This window comes from Marmota monax, unplaced genomic scaffold, assembly GCF_021218885.2.
Source record: "Marmota monax isolate L192 unplaced genomic scaffold, Marmota_monax_Labrador192_F-V1.1 WCK01_AAM20220418_F8-fsc01204, whole genome shotgun sequence".
Lineage (NCBI taxonomy): Eukaryota > Metazoa > Chordata > Mammalia > Rodentia > Sciuridae > Marmota > Marmota monax.
This window is the reverse complement of record NW_026692779.1, coordinates 58,993-78,929: the sequence shown is the minus strand read 5'-3', so window position 1 is coordinate 78,929 and position 19,937 is coordinate 58,993. Positions and strand designations below refer to the sequence as shown.

The window sequence follows — 19,937 nt, the reverse complement described above, 5'->3', positions numbered from 1 at the left end:
ATTATATTTATATTGTGAATTTTCTTGTACAAATTCAAAACATGAAAATTTGGTATTAGCAAATATGTATTCATTCCATAATATGAATACACCAGAATTTATCCATTCACAATTGATTGTCATTAAAATTATTTACATTTTTTCAGAAGTAATATTACTTCTGAAATCTTCAGGAGCATGACTAGTTTTCTTACATAAAATTTCTAAAAGTAGATGTGAAGAGATGTGGACATTAAAAACATGATTTTTTTTTTTTTGGGGGGGGGGCTGGGGTTGTGGCTCAGTGGCAGAGCACTGAGTTCTCAGCACCACATATAAATAAATAAAATAAAGGTCAATTGGTAACTAAAAATATATTTAAAAAAAAAAACAGTTTTTTAAATAGTTAATGCTGAAATCTGTCCCAAAAGCTGCCAGTTTATACTCCCTTCAGCAGGGCTGCTGTGTTATATCCACCTTCGACACACAGCCCATTCCCATCTTTGATGACATCTAAAGCTCATAATCTTGTGAGATGGCTGTTGTTCTCCTCACTTCACTCATGTAGAATCTGAGGTCCAGTCCAAAGAGGTTAGCTAACTTCTTCCACAGCTAGTATACAACAGAGTCGAGACCCAAGCTTACAGCCTCATCCCAGAGTCTGCATGTGTTCTAGGAATACTATTCCTGCTTGGTAGTTTAACTTTTTCATGAGTGATTTACCTCTGAAGGAACCTTAAACAGCTTTGAGTCCCTTTCAGCACCTACTGATAACCACAGTTCAGAAGGTCAGAAGGGCTTTTGCTTTTCGTTGTTATTGTTTTATTTTGTTTTGTTTTTGCAGTATTGGCAATTAAACAAAACCCAGGAGCACCCTCACTGACTCACATATCCAGCCATTTTGAGACAGGATCTTGCTAAATTGACCAGTCTGGCCTTGAATTTTGGATCCTCCTGGCTCAGGTTCCCAAGTCACTGGGATTACAGGCATGAGCCACCACACCTAATGGATCTTTCTTTATTTTTTTCTTTTTAGTTGTCTTTATTTATTTATCTTTAATTTATTTAATTTATTTGTCTTTACTTAATTTAATTTTATTTATTTATTTATATGTGGTGCTAAGAATCGAACCCAGTGCCTCACATATGCCAGACAAGTGGTCTGCCACTGAGCCACAACCCCAGCCCCAATGGACCTTTTTTTTTAATATCAGGGAAATGGGATTACATTTTCCCCCAATATATAGAAATTACCTATCACTAAACTGTTCATAGTGTTGCAGAGTGATTTCTTTCAGCAATAGTGAAAACAGTTGATTTTTAATTTCTGTTGAACTAATTTTTGTTTTCTGAAACAAAAAAAAAAAATTTATTCTAACAGTCACTCTCCTGAATTAAAAGCAATGTGGGAAAAGTATTAAAGTTTAGACACATTAGGGTTGTAATAATACATAGTAGATACACTATAACTAATGAGCATTGTGATTATCCACTTTGGCAAAGGACATCAACTTATTTTTCATAGCACCACAGATCTTTGTTTTTTAACTATTTATTTATTTATTCATTCATTCATTTTGGGTACCAGGAATTGAACTCAGGGACACTTACCACTGAGCTACATCCACAGCCCTATTTTGTATTTTATTAGAGACAGGGTCTCACTGAGTTGCTTAGGGCCTCACTCTTGCTGAGGCTGGCTTTGGACTCGTGACCCTCCTGTCTCAGCCTCCTGAGCTATTGTATTTATAGGAGTGCACCACCACACCCAGCTACCATCCTAGTTTTGATATTTTTATCTTTTTTTTAAAAATAATTCAGTTTTTAAAGGAAGTTGCAATAAGAATGCAAAGACTTTCATCTACCTTTTGCCAGATTCATTTAGCATTTTTGCTATGTTTGATGAATACTAAACTTTTTTTTTCTTTTTGTGGTGCTGGGGATTAGAACCCAAGGCCTTGTGCATGTGAGGCAAGCAATCTACCATTTGAGCTATATCCCTAGCTCAAAACAGTTATTTTTTTTACAAGTTCCTACAATTTGGTTTTATCTGGGATTTTCTTATAATTAGCTTGATATTATATGTTTTTATCAAGAATACTGTACCATTAAGGATATGTGCCACAGTCTGGCTGGGCACAAATGCCGCAGTCTGGCTGGGCACACAATCACGAGCCACCACACAGCTTGTAGATTCAAACAGCAACTCTTTATTCCCGAACTCACACCAGCCGTCTACAATCACGTTCTGGGGAAATCCACGTTCTCTGCCCAAATCCACGTTCTCTGCCCAAATCCACCTTCTCTCCCAAATTCACCTCCACTGGGCTTCTATCTCCAAAATATACTGTCTGAATCCCGTGAGAACTCAAGGGGAACTCAGGCAGCAGGATACGCCCTATTCCCAGCAGGAATAATCTTAAACCTTAAACCTGGAACCTAAACTGGGAACGCCCTAAACAAGATTATCTTAAAACCGGGAACACCCTAATCTGCCTTGGTCCTTGAGCAAGGTCACTTACATTCAATGTCACTGCAACATGTCAGCAACATGGGGTACGCTGGCAAGGAAATTGTCATACCTACTTGGCTAATGGCTCCCAACAGATATGTACTTCATAGGATTACATCTAAAAGGCATTATTTTCATTGTGATGGCTTCTGTAAGGAAATAATAATAGCTAACACTTTTTGTGTTAAACCTGTATTTGCCCAGACCCTGTTAATAGGCCCATATACTTAGCCACTAACAGTATTATCTGCTAAAAATCAGATCTGACAGAATCTTGACTCTTGCATTAATAAGAGTTAACACCTTCATCTAGTCTGTTTTGTTATTGCTAGTAACAGTAGTAGTAACATCTTTCTCCTACCTTTTAGAGAGCAATCCTGAGGCTCCAGTGACCATTACAGAGCCCTACCGGACCCTCTCTGGACATACGGCCAAGATCACTAGTCTGGCATGGAGCCCACATCATGATGGAAGGCTGGTGTCTGCTTCCTATGATGGTACAGCCCAGGTACTGTTTTGTCCTGGCCACTTGGGCTCTCACTAATTTAAACTCTGTCCTCTTCCCCCCTCCCCCTCCAGTTATGAACATGTTTTCCATCTCCACTCTCACCCTCCACAGAAAGAGATTATCTGAACTCTAGAAGGCATTTTAGTTTTATCTGGACCCTTAGCAGGCCAAGCCGGGTGACATACCATGAATATGGTAAGATAAATTGATATGAAAAGTTCTCTTTCTTCAAACAGAAAAATGAAAATAAAGATGAGCTGCCAGGCCAGAGCTATGTTGAAGAAGTTTAGGTGTTAAAACCAGAATTGACCATAGCAGCTAGGGAACTAACATCTGTGATTGGTGTCTGTCTCAGTATTGAATTGTAATTCAGTTGTTTGCACAAACTGGGAGCCATGAAGACAGGCCTGCTTTCTTTGAACTGGACACAAAGATAATTAAAGAAATAACAAAGCAGCTAATCATTTGTCCAAGGACTTGGGAACAAAAGAATTACCTATGGGAAATTATAACTCCAATTTCTAATGTAGGTATGGATTATTTTTTTCGTGATGCCAGAAGCCCCAGACCAAATATTAGCAGATAGATCCAGTTTGGAACAGTGTGATCCATGGTGCATCAATAAAAGCCCATTCAGAATCTCCCTCTTAGGAATACCTAAACTCACTGGAGCATATAAGCCTCCCACGTGAAATAGTACTGTGAAATTGAACTCCTAAGAGAGAAATTACAAACCACATGAGGAAATAAAGAGCCCACAGGTTTTTATTTTTGTTTTTTTGTTTTTTAATGTTTTTTAGTTGTTGATAGACCTTTATATACCTAGTTATATGCAGTGCTGAAAATCGAACCCAGTGCCTCACACATGCTAGGCAAGTGCTCTACCACTCAACCACAACTCAACCCCCCCCTACAGATTTTTTTAATTGAATAAATTATGCCCCCCCCAAACAATAGAATAACCAGAAAATTTATTGTCATGTATGTGACTTCTGGTTTCAGGTATGGGATACTCTCCGAGAAGAGCCTCTTTATAATTTCCGAGGACATCGAGGCCGACTGCTTTGTGTGTCATGGTCTCCTTTGGATCCGGATTGCATCTACTCAGGGGCAGATGACTTCTGTGTATACAAATGGCTAACTTCCATGCAAGTTCATTCCCGGCCTCCTCAAGGTCAGTCAGAACATGGAACCCATACAGTGCTTGCCTAATTCCCTCTCTCTCTTGCTCTCTTAATTGAGTTTATAAGAGACAAGCAAGGAAGACATTCATGCAGGGGGTCTGCAGCCCATGCAAAGCAGGCAGGCTTTGGGGGCTGAGAACAACACCCTCAGACAGTAGCAAGTGTGCCTAGGGGTCAGATCTTGGTTGCTAAATATGAACCTAGAACCTTCCTTTATTCCAGAAAGGAAAGATGAACTCAAAGAATTAAGGAGACACATCAGAAGGACACAAAAGCCAGCTTGACCAAATTTGAGAGGATTTGTACTTGAAAATAAGTAAAAGGAAAATTCTACTCTGGCCATAAGCAACTGGAAAAATTAGAATATATTAAGCAACTAGAAATTTCCCCAAAGGAAATGAAATTATGTGTTCACATAAAGACTTGAAGAATGCTCATAGCACCTTTATCTGTGGTTGCCAAAAACTAAAAACAGCTCAAATGCTGATCAGTAGATAAATGAGTAAATCGTGTAGTATCCCTGCAATGGAATTCCACTTGGTCATAAAAGAGAAGGTAACAGGCGAGATGCAGCTTAGTGGTAGAGCATGTGCTTAGCACGAGACCCAGAGTTCAGTCCCCAAATCAAAGAATAGAAAGGTACTGATAAACAACAAAATTAGTGAATCTCAAAAAAATTATGCTGAGCATAAGAAACTGAACACAGAAGACTACATACTATATAATTCTATTTATGAAGTTCTAGACAAGGCAAAACTAGAGTAATAGCAGGTCAGTGATAGCTTGGGGTGGGGATGCATTTCATGGTGGTGGGTTACACAATTATGATCTGTTACAATTTATCAAAGTATTAAAAATGTGGGTATTTTATTGTATTAAATCATTCCACAGTACAGGTGATTTTTAAAATAAGAATAAAAACTTAAAAAATGAGTAACACTAACAAATTATACTCTAATGAAGAAATTCATACTGATGTAAAAAAAAATCCATGGATGCTTAATAATAAACAGGAGATATTTTACTTTTTCGGTGGGTAACCTACAGTATGCCCTATTAATTTAAAGTGATTAAACCAAACAATGGAACAAATAAAAATTATATGCTACCTCATAGGTTGCCCTGAAATGAACACAGCTTCACTTCTGTATATTCCTGCTGAAAATGCATAACTGAATCTTTAAAAAACAGCAGGCAGACCCAAATTGAAGGGAAATTAACAAAATTACTCTCCTGTAATCTTCAAATTTCAAGTCATGAAAGTCAAAGAAAAGCTAAGCAACTCTTCCAGGTTGAAGGCATGGACGGTCCAATGCAGTGGGTGGTCCTGGTTCAGTTGCTTTTGCTATAAAGACATCCTTGGTGCAGTTGGCAAAAGTTGATTAATGAGTGTGGGGAGTAGATAGTGTAGCAGTGTTGATTTTCGGACCTCAGCGGCTGTGGCATGGTGATGTTGGAGAAAGTCTTTCTTGATGATTTAATGAAATCTCAAAAGGCTTGGTTAACATTGTGATAATAAGACTATAAAACTTCATTGGGAAGAAAAGAAAGTAAGGCGAGTAAGGCTGTCAGAGCAAAGAGTAATATAATGATGTACTGGAGATGACCATCCAGGGCACTTTTAACCATGAATGTGTAGTTCAGCCTGTGCTTTTTTGTGATTTTTTTTTCTTTTTTGTGATTTTTGCAGGCAAAAAAAGTATTGAATTAGAGAAAAAACGGCTCTCTCAACCTAAGCCAAAGGCCAAAAAGAAGAAAAAGCCCACCTTCCGTGTGCCTGTAAAGCAAGAGTCATTTGACGGGAACGAAGAAGAGGGCATAAAGGAGAACTCAGGACCTGTTGAAAATGGAGTGTCAGACCAGGAAGGGGAGGAAGAAGCACAGGAGCCAGAGTCACCCTGTGGCCTTGCTTTAGTGGGTGTGTGCAGGTACTGGATGCCACTAACTCTTAAGATTTTGTCATATCTAGGAAACTAAGCTGGATTCTTACTCGGTCTGAAATTTCTATCTCTGACTTGCCTTATTTCCCAACTACTTTCTTTCCTCATTTCCCAACTCCCTAGCAAGCAACCTTGGTTGCTTGGTGCAACCTTGGTGTCTTTGGTGCCTTTGGAAACTATTAGTTTTCTTCAAAGCTTTTAAAGTCTCTAAAATAAACATCTTTGATGAAGGAATAAAGGAAATAGAACCCTGTAGAGAATACCAGGAAAAGGTCTTAACAGTATGACGTTATTGGTCATATCTACTCAAAGAAGCCACTGTCCTTTAAAAATGTCTGACTATACAAGCCACTCCTCTCTGGGAACTTAGGAGTTCCCACCCATCCTCCCTGGAGCTCATTCCTGCCTTTCTGCCTTATCAGAGGGAAACTGAAGAACAGTTGTTAAGTTCTTCCATCCAGTTAAGTTATATGGCAGTTCTCAGATTTCTCACACACAAAAAAAATTCCATTACTAATTTTCAATAATGTATTCTAGTTCATGTTTGAAGAGAAGTAATTGTTAAGGATAAGTAAATTGTTGTGGATAACTAAAGTGTTAACACTTTTATCCTTTTATATACAACCTTAAATATCGGATGCCTGTTACCAACTAAAAAATATGATTAAGTAGAAGACAGTATAAATAGAACTGATGATTTATGTTTAATTCTAAAACACTATTTTTGATGTGGCAGAATCAGTGCAACCAAAATATATAGTATAGAGGCATCCCTGACCTACTGTGTCCCAAAGAATGGCTGCTGGACCCGTAGTTTGGGTTAAAAAAAAAGCTAAAAACATAATTTATATTTTAGGTTCATCAGAATGTCTTCATATCACCTAATGGCTATACAAAATGTTCTTTACTCCTATAGGTCAACAGGATTTTTTGGTTTTGTTTGTTTTGGTATCAGAGATTGAGCCTAGGGGTCCCAACCACTGAGCCACATCCCCAGCTCTTATTTTTTTTTTTTGAAACAGGATCTCATTGAGTTGCTTGGGGCCTTGCTAAATTGCCAATGCTGCCTTTCAACTTAGAATCCTCCTGCCTCAGCCTCTTGTGCCATTGGGATTAGAGGCTTGTGCCACCCTGTCCAGCAAGTTTTGTTGTTATTTTTGGTTTTTTGGTTTTTAAATATTTTTTTTAATAGTTGGACATAATACTTTCATTTTATTTATTTTTATTTGGTGCTGAGGATCGAACCCAGGGCCTTGCACATGCTAGTCATAACCCCAGCCCTGGTTTTTTTGTGTGTTGGTTTTGTTTTTTTGTTTTGTTTGTTTGTTTTTTAAGGAAAAAAATGTGTGTTTAGGATTATGGGTTGTGATTCTGTAACATGTATACTTAATATTCTCTAATAGTTAAGTTATTCCTTGTTTACATAATAAATGTTATTACTATTTAGTGACCTAAATATATGGAAAGCAACTTATCACCTGAGTTTGAGGATAATGTAGTTAAAGAGGCTAGAAGTCTTTTTCTTAGCCAAAAGTTCTGAATAATAAACGTACAGGATTTTGAAACAGCCAGTTGGTGAGGCTGAGGAGAGACCACCCATACATCCTTTCCAAAGCAGGTTTTGGTAATAGATAAAATTATATTACTAGGCCTAATAAAGCTCTTAATTTTATATATATATATATATATATATATATATATATATATATATATATATATATATATATATACTGAATTCTACATTATTCTTATCCCAAACATTTTTCCTGTTTTTCCCTTGTGGTGCAGTTTCTAGAGAACCAGTTATTAGTACTCCAGTTTCCTCAGGCTTTGAAAAGTCAAAAGGCACTATTAATAACAAAGTCATTTTACTGAAAAAGGAGCCACCTAAAGAGAAGCCAGGTCAGTATCTAATAATTGACATACTTTGTTACATGCAACTGAGAACTCAAAAAAGTATTTGAGGTTGATTGGTTTGTTGAGGTTTTAAATATTTGTGGGTGTTCTGATTGTGTTTCCATCGGGTTCATTCTTTTTAAACATTATTTTAGCACTTGATGAAATGTTTTGGAGTTGATAGTTGATACATTGCTTCATAAATGTTACCAAGGGCATTTTATACATGGTGTGCACATTGCACCCACGAATTAAATGTGAAAGTTTGTTTATAGGAGTAAGAACTTGTGTGTCCCGTAGTATCCCTCTAGCTAAGGTTGCAATCCCATAAGAGGTAATCATTCTGTTGTGTTTCTGATCTGCTCTTGAGACGGTCTGTACTTTGATTACATTTCAGAAGCCTTAATCAAAAAGAGAAAAGCTCGTTCCATGCTTCCTCTGAGCACAAGCCTGGACCATAGGTCCAAAGAAGAGCTTCATCATGACTGTTTGGTGCTAGCAACTGCAAAACACTGCAGAGGTACAGAAATACATTTCCTCGACCCATGTGTAGTCTTCTGGGAACTGGCATGTATCGGGTGCTTACTATTTGTTAAATTAATGAGCACAGATTCTAAAGTTGTTTTCTGTGTTTCTGCATTCTTTGGCATCCTTTGCACCCACTTTCACCCCCACACCCTGCTGTCAGACTCCCTGTTTAGTTCCTTTTAGATGTAGTGCTCTGCTTTAACTATTCTCATCTAGCTGCTACCAGCTATCTCTGTGCCCAAACCAGGATTTTGGCTTTAATATTTCAGCATAAGTCAACTCCTTCCACCATTTTCTCCGATTGAACATTATCTTAGGTGCCATTTTTCCTTATTGGAAATACACTCATAATGTGGCAGTTCTTTTATTTTTGGTTTTTTTATTTTTGGAAAAATGAGAAATTACACCCCATTTGATTCAAATGTATGATATGTCAAGATCATTGTGTTGTCATGAGCAACTAATAAAAAAAAAAGCCCTCATTTAATGCCCATTATTTTGATATCTGAGCAACTTTATTTTTTTTTATTTCAATTTGTTGAGTTGTAAGAGATGCACATGATAAAATGAGACTCTGATAGTATAAAAAGAAAGTAAATCTTCCCCCAAAACCCAATTCTCTTCTTTTCCTCCCTAGAGGCGACATTATCATCAGTTTTCTGTGTCTTGCCAGAGATATTTTATGCTCTTTTTTACTATACATAGCCTTTGGATCTTTGCAAAGACTTCCTTTATTTAATTAATGATATAGTTTTACATTGTTTCTCTTATTGAAAATCAGAGAATGAACCTTTACAGTAGGTCCCAGTGTATAGTTTTGTTTATTTTGGTACTAGGGATTGAATCCAGAGCTACTCTGCCACTGAGCTATACCCTCTACCCTTTCAATTTTTTATTTTGTGACAGGCTGGCCTTGAATTTGCCTTGAATCCTCTTACCTCAGCCTCCTGAATATAATAGGCGTGCACCACCACACCCAGCTGTATGGCAGTGAATACGAAGGACACTCTTTGCCTGTTAGTTTTTTTTGGGTTTTTGGTTTTTTTTTTTGTTTTTTGTTTTTTAATATTTATTTTTTTTAGTTCTCGGCGGACACAACATCTTTGTTTGTATGTGGTGCTGAGGATCGAACCCAGGCCGCACGCATGCCAGGCGAGCGCACTACCGCTTGAGCCACATCCCCAGCCCCTGCCTGTTAGTTTTGTTTTGTGTGCTTTTTATTTAGATGTAGCATTTAAATGTTGAATTTTAGGTTTCCTTAACATTTTTTCAACAAAAATTTTGTTCTGAGCAAACTACATTATCTCTGGATTTTGCCCACCTGAGCTAAAAATTTTAGATATATTTTCATATTTTGCTACCTTCACAATGAGCTAGGGTCCCTTTTGGAGTAAATTAAGGGCACAGATCTGCTTTGCTCACTGTCTTAAGTGGGTGTTTTGAAAAACATTCAGAAGTTATTGGATAGGAAACAGTAAACTATGTGATTTCATCTGATTTTTTTTTCCTCTATTTATTTTGTATTAACAGAGCTAAATGAGGATGTGTCTGCTGATCTTGAGGAAAGATTTCACCTGGGGCTTTTCACAGATAGGGCTACCTTGTACAGAATGATTGAAACTGAAGGTGAGGCAAATCCAGTCAACGTAATCCTTTCCGTATTCATCCTTCCCTAACATTTATATGCACCTCTTTTTGTGATTGCTATTTTCTGTTATTGTCATTGTAAGCGCAAAATGACGGGTGCACACCTCAGCAGATTGAGAGAAACCGTTTATTCATTCGAGGATTCAAGCACTCGGGCACTGTAGGGGCTCATTTCATGGAATCAACAGTGGTCTTTGGTTATAGGGAGGATTTGGGGTTTATAGGATACAATTAGGGTGGTTTCATCATTGGAACTTGTGGGCATGCCGGTTGGATAGTCAGGGGCTAGTTATTAAAAGATTAAAAGGCTGAAACTCATTGTTACTTAGAGAGATAGGAGCCCAGATTGTGAGGAATGGGTATTTTTGCCTCCTTCCTTCAATGCCTGTTGTAATTGGAAAAGGATTCCCAGGGACATTAATGCTTGGCTAACTTCCCTCCCTGCTCCATTTGCTTCATTTTCCTTTGGGGGCTATTTTGTAAAAATATTATTTTCCATAACTCCATGCTTTTACATATTTGCAAATATGCCCCTGACTTGGATATTTGTATCCATCCCCTGCATTATCATAATTCCCTAAACATGTTCATTTTGGGTGAGAGGATGCACATGAAAATGGTTGAGTGGGCAACTCACCACCCTGGTTCCAGGACCCCTTAAAATCATTCTGGTAGGTGACTAATTCATAAGTGAGTGACTGTTTAATTTCCTATTTCACTCTGCCTGTTTCTAGAAATCATCAAAGACAGATTTTCTGAAACATCTTTCAAATACTGTCTCTCTTCCATACAGGAAAAGGTCACTTGGAAAATGGCCACCCAGAATTATTTCACCAGCTTATGCTTTGGAAAGGAGCAGAAACAAACAAACAGCAGCAGAAAGAGGGGAGCTGACAGATAATCTTGTGGCTATGGCACCAGTAGGTATGTTCTTTCTGACAAAAGTACTATCATCTAATATATAACCACTAAAAATGGCTCACCAGGGCTGGGGTTGTGGCTCAGTGGTAGAGCGCTCGCCTAGCATGCATGAGGCACTGGGTTCGATCCTCAGCACCACATAAACATAAAATAAAGATATTGTGTTCACCTAAAACTTAAGAATAATTTTTTTGTTTTTAATGGCTCAATTCACTACAATACAGTAGGCTAATACCTCAACTCATATCCCACAAAAGGGCAGGAAATTGACACATTAATGCCAAAAGCATAATTGGAGACACATTAGTCCATTCTGTGTGACTATAATAAAACACCTAAAGAAAAGGAGCTTATGTATTATGTAGCTCATAGGATAGAGGTTCAAAAGCATAATGCCAGTGTCTGTTCAGCTCTGGTGAGAACTTTCTGGTCAAAAGCATCATAGTGGTAGCACTGTAAGCAGAACAGAGGCAGACAGTAAGCCAGAGATCAGGGGAAGGTCAAGCAGCTTCTTGAGGATTTTTTGTTGCTATTTTGGATTTTGTTTTTTCAGCACACACATTGAAGATTAAACCCAGACTTTACACATATTAAATATACATACGAGCTATATCACCAGCCAAGGTTTGCTATTTCTCTAAGAACCGACTGTCATAGGAATCAGTCCATTCTATACAATCAACATCATTTCCAAGTGTGGTGCCCTCTTGACCTAATTATCATCCACTAGGCCCCCCTCTTAAAGGTTCTAACACCTCTTACCACTGCCACAGTAGAGACCAAGCCTCTAGCACATGAACAGGTACAAAACACATCTAAACCATAGCCAGTGAAAACTTCTTGAAGGACAGTTTGACCATTAATTAAAATACACATAACCTTTGGCTCAGCAATTCTAATTATAGGAATTTAAGTATATTCAGATACACGAATGACTTTCATCAAAGTGATGTTTATAATAGCAGAGATTGCAAGAACCTCTGTGTCCATCAGCATCAGTAAGAGACTGATTACAGCAGGTATATCCATACATTAAGTCTTTGTAGATACCAAAAGAATGAGGCAGCTGTATGCATTCTGTCATGGAATGGACATCCAAAATACAGACAGAAAAGAATCAGGGTATAGGTCCACAACAGAATATTGCAATATTCATTTGTATTTACACAGTAATGTAGTTACATATTCATAGACTGTTTCCTAAGTTTTGGTAATGGGTATTGCCTAAAGGGAAAGGAATTTGGGCAAGATATGATAGAAAGGTTCCAAGATAAAAAAGAAACCTTTTATGCCATCCTAGTTTTGTTTTATACTTTTTATCCAGTTATGCTATATATGTAGAGCAAGAAGTACACAAATCTTGAGTGTACAATAAATTTCACAAATTGAATGTACTCTCGTAAGCAGCACCCATATCAAGAAATATATCCTTACAACCAGGCATGATAGTTCATGCCTGTAATCCCAGCAACTCCAGAAGCTGAGGCAGGAGGATCGTAAGTTCAAGGCAAGCCTCAACAACTTAGGGAGACCCTGTCTTAAAAATGAAGTGTTGGGGATATAGCTTAGTGGTTGACCCCCCCTGGGTTCAATCCTCAGTACCAAAAAAAAAAGAAAGAGAAAAAAGAAAAAAATATACCACTAGATAAACTCTGGAAGTTACCCCATGCTACCTTCCAGTTGCTCTTTCCCTTAACCCCAAAGGGGGTAACCACTTTCCGGAACTTAATACTTTTTTGTGTCTTTTGAATAATATAAGCAAAGGAACTATTTATGTTTTGAACATGGAAGTGAAAAGAGGCAAAGAAGCAACTGATCTGTAATGGCAGTTGAATCAACATCTGAATGTTCTGCTTAATGCATTATCTAGGGAAACAAAATTTTCAGCCCAAATGTACCTGCTCCCTCCTCCCCTTCCATAAACCTTTTTTTTTTTTTTTTTTAAACCACTATCTTTCCTTTTTTTCATCTGGCTACCATGTATGGCTATGGGCTGTGGAAGCCTTTGCCAAACAGTTGTGTTTCCAGGATCAGTATGTCAAAGCTGCCTCTCATCTGCTTTCTATTCACAAAGTGTATGAAGCTGTGGAGCTGCTCAAGTCAAACCACTTTTACAGGTTTGTATGGTCCTAGAATTTATCCAGTAGTTGTATATAATATAATCTAAACTTTAAAGCAATATAAAATGAAGAAACTACACAAAACAGGTAATAGATGAACAAGTTATTACAGTGGGAACTCCCTACTCCCTTTTGAAGCCCGCCTGTGAAACGAAACAGGATCTTTTGAGCCACTACAGAAGTTCTCCTGACACCCCCCCTTTTTTTTTTAATAAAAATCTAACATTCCACATTTAGTTGAAATGCCTTTCCTCTAATCTATCCTAATTCCCTCTTCTCTAGAAGTAACAACATTCCTGAGAATGATACGAATCTTTCCCATATATATTGTTTCACTATACTACATATGTAATTACCAAAAACAATATGAGAAAAATAGTTCTTGTACATAGCATACAATTGGGTCTTGTTTTTTCCCAGTCTGATCACTGCCATTTAGTTGGAAGGTTAGACCATTTATATTTAATGTAAATATTGATGTGGTTGATTTAAATTTACTGCCCTGCTATTTGTTTTCTATTTGTCCCATTCTTTTTTTTTTCTTCTTTTCCAGTTTTCTTTTGGATGAACTGAGTGTTTTTAATTTCTAAGTATTTTTTTTTTTAATTTATTTTTTAGTTGTAGTTGGACACCATACCTCCATTTTTTATTTATTTTTAATGCGGTGCTGAGGATTAAACCTAGGGTCCCATGCAAGGCAAGTGCTCTACCGCTGAGCCACAACTCCAGCCCCTTAATTTCTAATTTAAAACTGTAATACTGACTTATTAGCTGTATATTCTTTACTTTTTAGTGGTTCCTTTGGAGTTTGTATTATTTTTAATTTATCACAATTTATTTTCAAGTAATATTATACTATTTCATGTGTATCATTGTACTTCCTTCTTCCCATCCTGTCTGCTATTTTCATATGATATTTAATATGTTGTACATGTAATAACCCCTCATTACACTATGAATATTTTGCTTTAAACAATTCTTTACCTTTTAGTGATTTTTTAAGCATTTATATTTATCCATGTTTATTATTTCCTAGCAGTTTTCTTTCTTCTATGTAGATCCAAATTTCCATTTGCTATCAATGTCTTCACTTGAAGAACTTCCAACACTTTTTTATACTATGCTCTGCCAGCAACAAATTCTTTGTTTTTGTTGTTGTTGTTTGTTTGTTGTTTGTCTTGTCACTGCTTCAGCAGTTCTATTTTCTCCTTTTTTGAATTGTTCTTTACTTGACTGCTAAATTTATTTCTCTCTTTGCAGGAACTGTGGGGTTTTGTTTTTTTTTTTTCCTCTCATTTTAGGACTTTTCTCTCATTAATTTGCAACAATCCGATATAATGTGCTTTGGTGAGATTTTCTTTTGCTTATCCTGGTTAGGTTTTGCTCTCTTCCTTCAGAGAGTGTTGAAGTTTGTTTTGGCAAGTTGAAGACATCTAGATTTTTTTCATGACATGGTCTAAGCTTTTTTAGGGCAGGATTAGAGAAATCCATAGCCCAGAAGTAGTTTAGCTCTTCTACCTTCTGAAGTCTTCACTGAATTGCCTTGTGTTATTCAGCAACTCACAAATCTGATGTCTCCAAGCTCTGAATGAGCTCTGGGATCGCTCAGCTTATGGTTCCCTAAATGTCCTTTGTTCATCCTTAAGGAATGTCCTACACATCATGGCTTTGTATTTAGCCAGAGACTAAACAGAATCCCATGCAGAATTTTGGCAGTCTTTCTCTGGACAGCTTCTTCCTTTCTAGTATCCTGTCCCTCAAATTCCATTTGTTCTGTTTCTCCTCAACTCTTGAGTCTGCTGAATCTCCACTAAGATTCCACTTAGAAAGTGCTTTAGATAGGAAGTCATTGTCACAATAGGGCACACATTGTTCCTTTTCTCTTGGAGATGACAGCTTTGCACTGTTGAAAACAATTGTTTTGGGCTGGGGATGTGGCTCAAGTGGTAGTGCGCTTTGCCTGGCATGCGTGTGGCCCGGGTTCGATCCTCAAGCACCACATACAAACAAAGATATTGTGTCCGCTGAAAACTAAAAAATAAATATTAAAAAAAAAATTCTCTCTCTCTCTTTAAAAAAAAGAAAACAATTGTTTCATACAAATTCTACTCAGTGTTTAAAAAAAGTTTTATGGCAAGGGAGTAATTCTGGTCCCAATGCTCCATTACAACTATAGATAGAAGTCCTGCAATACTTCTTAAATATTTAATCTAAAACACTTTTATTCCAGCTATAACTTTATTTTGCCGCAACTCAGAATTTGTACGCCATTTGGAAAATATTAGTTTGCTGAGTTATACAGATCTTCCAAATGTTGACACAGTTCATTATAAAAATATTTTTTTAATCACATTTCTCTGTAATCACCATCAATCTCATAAGAAAAGTCTTTATCTTTTGGGAAGCTTTCAGGTTCCCAATGTTTTCTAAAATTTGAATCTTCACTAGCAAGCTTAGATTTTATTGTTGGCAATGGTTACTGTTGATTTCCCTACAGTGATAAGCTTGCTTTGTTCATTTTTAAGAAAACATCTTTCAGATACCCAACTCTAAATAACACTGATCTGTTAGGGTTTTTTTTGTTTGTTTTTTAAAGAAATGGGGTGCCATGAAGAAAGCAACTTGTTCAACTTGCAGTTCAGGTTTTTATTAGAGACAGTCATTCTTTGGAATACAGCAAAGAACATAAAATGTTCTTCCCATTTTGTCACATAAATTTTAAAATGTTGGCTTGAGGGGTTTAGTAAAATTAGTAATGTTTAATTAGTATCACTTTCTTGATTCCTGATCACATGACACCAGTTTATCCACCATAACTTTTCACAATCAGTGCAAATGTCAGCACACTTTTTAAGAGGCACATAACCTCTTTGCATTATTATGAAAATAGTTTTGACCTCATGAACCCTCAAAAGGGCCTTGAACCCCTAAGGAATCCATAGACCATTCTATAAGAACTTCTGGCTTGATGAAGATTGAACAAAATCATGTGTTTTTAACTTGCCAGTGTTATGGAGGAGTTCCTTTTTTTACAGGAAGTTGGAACATTACAGACAACATAAAAGGGACAGTTTATTCTTCCCTGCAGTCCCTCCTGGGACTTCCTAGAAAGGAACCTTTTGGTGTTGGCTAAAGTATCTCTTCTTGCCTTTAGGGAAGCTATTGCAGTTGCCAAGGCTCGGTTGCACCCAGAGGACCCAGTCCTGAAGGATCTGTACCTCACCTGGGGAACCATCCTAGAAAGAGATGGGCATTATGCCATAGCAGCCAAATGGTAAGCTCGAGGGAAGCATGGGTGACCCAGGAACAGCCTCCACCAGCAAGAGCATGACAAAATTAAAGTACAAGTCTAGAAGTGGAAGCAAAGTAGCTAGAAAATGTTTAAAAATGTATATTAAACCCAACTTCACAGGATTTAGAAGGATCTGACTGTTTGGTATTATATAAGTCATCATAACATCTGAAAACCTCAATAGCAGGCGCAGAGATTCTGCCATTTTCTAGTGATGTTTTATACCTTTCCCAATAAGGAGAATGGAGAGAATGACCCTTCTGTTTGGATTCAGATTGGCTCTCATCCAGGTTCCCTATATTCTTAACTCAAGCTACTGTCTGTCACACACCATGCTGAGTTACACTGGCCTGAGCCTTCACAAAAACAACCAGATGCAGTGGCACCTGAGGCCATAGCAAAGTGGACAGAAAGAAGTAATGCTACCCTCGGCGGGGCAGGGATAGGTGCTCTGATGACAATGCCCTGTTTGGGTTTTGCCTTCACATTACAGCTATTTAGGAGCCACTTCCCCTTATGATGCGCCAAAGTTTTGGCAAAAAAAGGGGATGCAGCCTCACTTAAAACAGCGGCGGAGCTGGCTGCGATCGTAGGAGAGGATGAGTTGTCTGCTTCTCTGGCTCTCAGATGTGCCCAAGAGCTGCTTCTAGCCAAGAATTGGGTGGGAGCCCAGGAAGCCTTGCAGCTACATGAAAGCCTACAGGTCAGTCTTATTTTCTCCTGGGATTTAAGAGGGATGAGTCCCAAATCCTTTTCTAGTCAAATCCAAGTGAATAACCCCAATTGCACAAACTATTAATTTTATCCTTAGAAGTGTCTAGCAAGCCCTGGCCATTTTATCCCACTGAAGTACCATGTCTTCTCAGTTACTGTACTTACAAGAGGTAATGTGGACATTCACAGTAATTCCCTTTGCTCATCAGTTTATACAAAACATCTGTGAAACTGGGCACAGTGGCACATACCTGTAATCCCAGTATTTTGGGAGGCTGATACAGGAGAATCATGAGTTCAAAGCCAGCTTCAGCAATGGCGAGGCGCCAAGCAACTCAGTGAGACCCTGTCTCTAAATAAAATACAACATAGGGCTGGGGATGTGGCTCAGTGGTCGAGTGCCCCTGAGTTCAATCCCCGGTACCCCCCCCAAAAAAAATCTGTGAATAGCCTTTAGGCCCCAGCCTCTGGATTATAGTCTAGTGTTTCTGCGTTGATGTAATCAGCAGGGTCATCCTGGAAGGGAGAGCATGGTTGGCCTCCAACAAAAATCATGGTGCTCTTCCTGTAACACCTCTCGTCAGCTGTAGGCTATAAAAAAATTATAAAAATATGTAGGGAAATAGAAGTGTTTTATTTCTTAAATGCTTATTTGTCCCTATGTAGCTAAAAATTAGTAATTTGATAGAAGATGTAGTTCAGTGGTGGAGCACTTCCTAGTGTGCCTGAAGGCCTGGGTTTGATCCTCAGCAATAAAAAATAATGATGAGTAACTTACCAATGTCTTTTAACACATCAAAACTGAGATGACATTTAAAGCATTGGCACTCTTCACCCAGTTTCCAAAGAATATACACATTTGGTCCCTTTTAGATATCTGCTTGTCAGATACTAATGAAGTTGTTTTTAGTGTTGATTTTCTATTTCTTTGTTTTTGGGTTTGTTTTGTTTTGTTTTGATTTGATTTATACCGGCGATTGAACTCAAGCACTCAACCACTAAGCCACATCCCCAGCCCTGTGTTGTATTTATTTAGAGACAGGGTCTCACTGAGTTGCTTAGTTCCTCATTGTTGCTGAGGCTGGCTTTGAACTCAAAATCCTCCTGCCTCAGCCTCTGGAGCTGCTGGGATTACAGACATGCACCACCACACCCAGCCAGTAAAAAGTTTTTTAAATTCCTCTTCCCTAGCAATAGTAAATAGGCTTAAGACAGTTCCTAGCTGAGTATTTAAAGCCCAAAGAAAATGCTACATGGGGAGTAGCTTTCAGAAAGAGCAAATAAAAAATGGATGCACAAATGGTATATCTTAAAGAGTGCCACTGAGTTTATTTTTTATAAAATGACCAAAATCTGAAGAGACTTTAATTTACAGAAAAAAAAAGTCAGAACAGTTATTTCACATTTCTTTTTTTTCCTTTGACACAGTATCAAAGAACAAAGGAGAAAAAAAAAAAACGTATCAGCTGTACTAAATATTCTGAAGAGTGCATTTTGACTGTATGGTCTTTGCTTTTGTTCTGTATCAGATGATTCCCTTATAAACCTCCTTGGAGATGGTCCGTGCTCCATGCCCCTCCCTCAGATCTGCAAAGCTTGTCTGTCCCAATACTTTCAGCCTTTATGCATTACTTCTGTATTCTTCATTCTGGGGCTTGGGAAGGTAGAAGGAACCTGATAAGCCCAGCCCATCTTTTCTCAAACTGGGCCACAAGTTTTAGGTGGCTGGCCTTATATGTGGCTTAAATTATAGTAAAAGATACTATAGTTGAGGATTTGTTATAAAAATGGTTTCTTGGGCTCCAAGGACCAAAGGATGGAATTCCCCCAAAAGGCCCCTGGAAAATATCCATTAGACTCTGCCTCTTTTTCCCACTCATATATCACTTGACTTGAACAGGAAGTTCACAATGATGGGCCTTGGTTGCTGCAGATGCGAAGGGGAATACTTTCAAGAACGGGGAAAGCTCTCTAGGGAATCAACTGCTTTTCTGTGTAATGCTTTCTCCTCTTTGTTGTTGGATCCCAGAGTCAGAGACTGGTGTTTTGCCTGCTTGAGCTCCTGTGCAGGCATCTGGAGGAAAAACAGCTTCCAGAAGGCAGAGGCTTCTCTTCTTACCACGCTTGGGCCATAGGCACCGAAGGTCCCTTTGTGCAGAGAGTGACTGCAGTGTGGAAGAGCATCTTCAGCCTGGACACCCCAGAGCAGTATCAGGCTGTCTTTCAGAAGCTGCAAAACGTCCAGTATCCATCTGCCACAAATAACACTCCCTCCAAACAGGTACCTGGGTATCTATGCCAGCACTTGATATTAATCACTCAGTAACAAGGCTTCCTTAATTCATGTCAGTATAATAGGGAAGCAAGTGAAATACAGTTGGCCTTTCAGAAGAAAAACAAGGCAGGTCCAGAACCCCTCAGATTACTTAAAGCCCTTTAGCTTTGAAATAGTCTTGGGTCAGTATTTTTTTTTCTAAGTCTGAATAGTATGGAGAAAAACAGAATAATGTAAATACACATATTCATTTGGGTTTTTTTTGTTTGGTTCAAAAGTAGGAAAAAAATTGAAATCACTGTTGTTCCTTTTCTCAGCCCCATCCCCATTTCCTGGCTCATCAAAGGCAGCTTCTGTGTTGTACCATATATATTATTTTGTGACTTGTTTATTTCAGTGGCCACTGTAAAATTATCCATGT

The 19,937-nt window shown here is 38.1% G+C and overlaps 1 protein-coding gene across 1 annotated transcript in view; it reads left to right on the top strand.

Moving 5' to 3' along the window:
• Positions 1 to 19,937, top strand: part of LOC124094425 (gem-associated protein 5-like) — a 36,966-nt gene that overhangs the window by 8,966 nt on the left and 8,063 nt on the right. Inside the window, 13 exon segments of the mRNA XM_058580134.1 lie at positions 2,860 to 2,999; positions 4,002 to 4,173; positions 5,874 to 6,101; positions 7,912 to 8,025; positions 8,417 to 8,539; positions 10,078 to 10,173; positions 10,988 to 11,056; positions 11,059 to 11,118; positions 13,085 to 13,232; positions 16,390 to 16,509; positions 17,021 to 17,046; positions 17,049 to 17,230; positions 19,271 to 19,522. Of these exon segments, the coding sequence (XP_058436117.1) occupies positions 2,860 to 2,999; positions 4,002 to 4,173; positions 5,874 to 6,101; positions 7,912 to 8,025; positions 8,417 to 8,539; positions 10,078 to 10,173; positions 10,988 to 11,056; positions 11,059 to 11,118; positions 13,085 to 13,232; positions 16,390 to 16,509; positions 17,021 to 17,046; positions 17,049 to 17,230; positions 19,271 to 19,522 (1,730 nt within the window).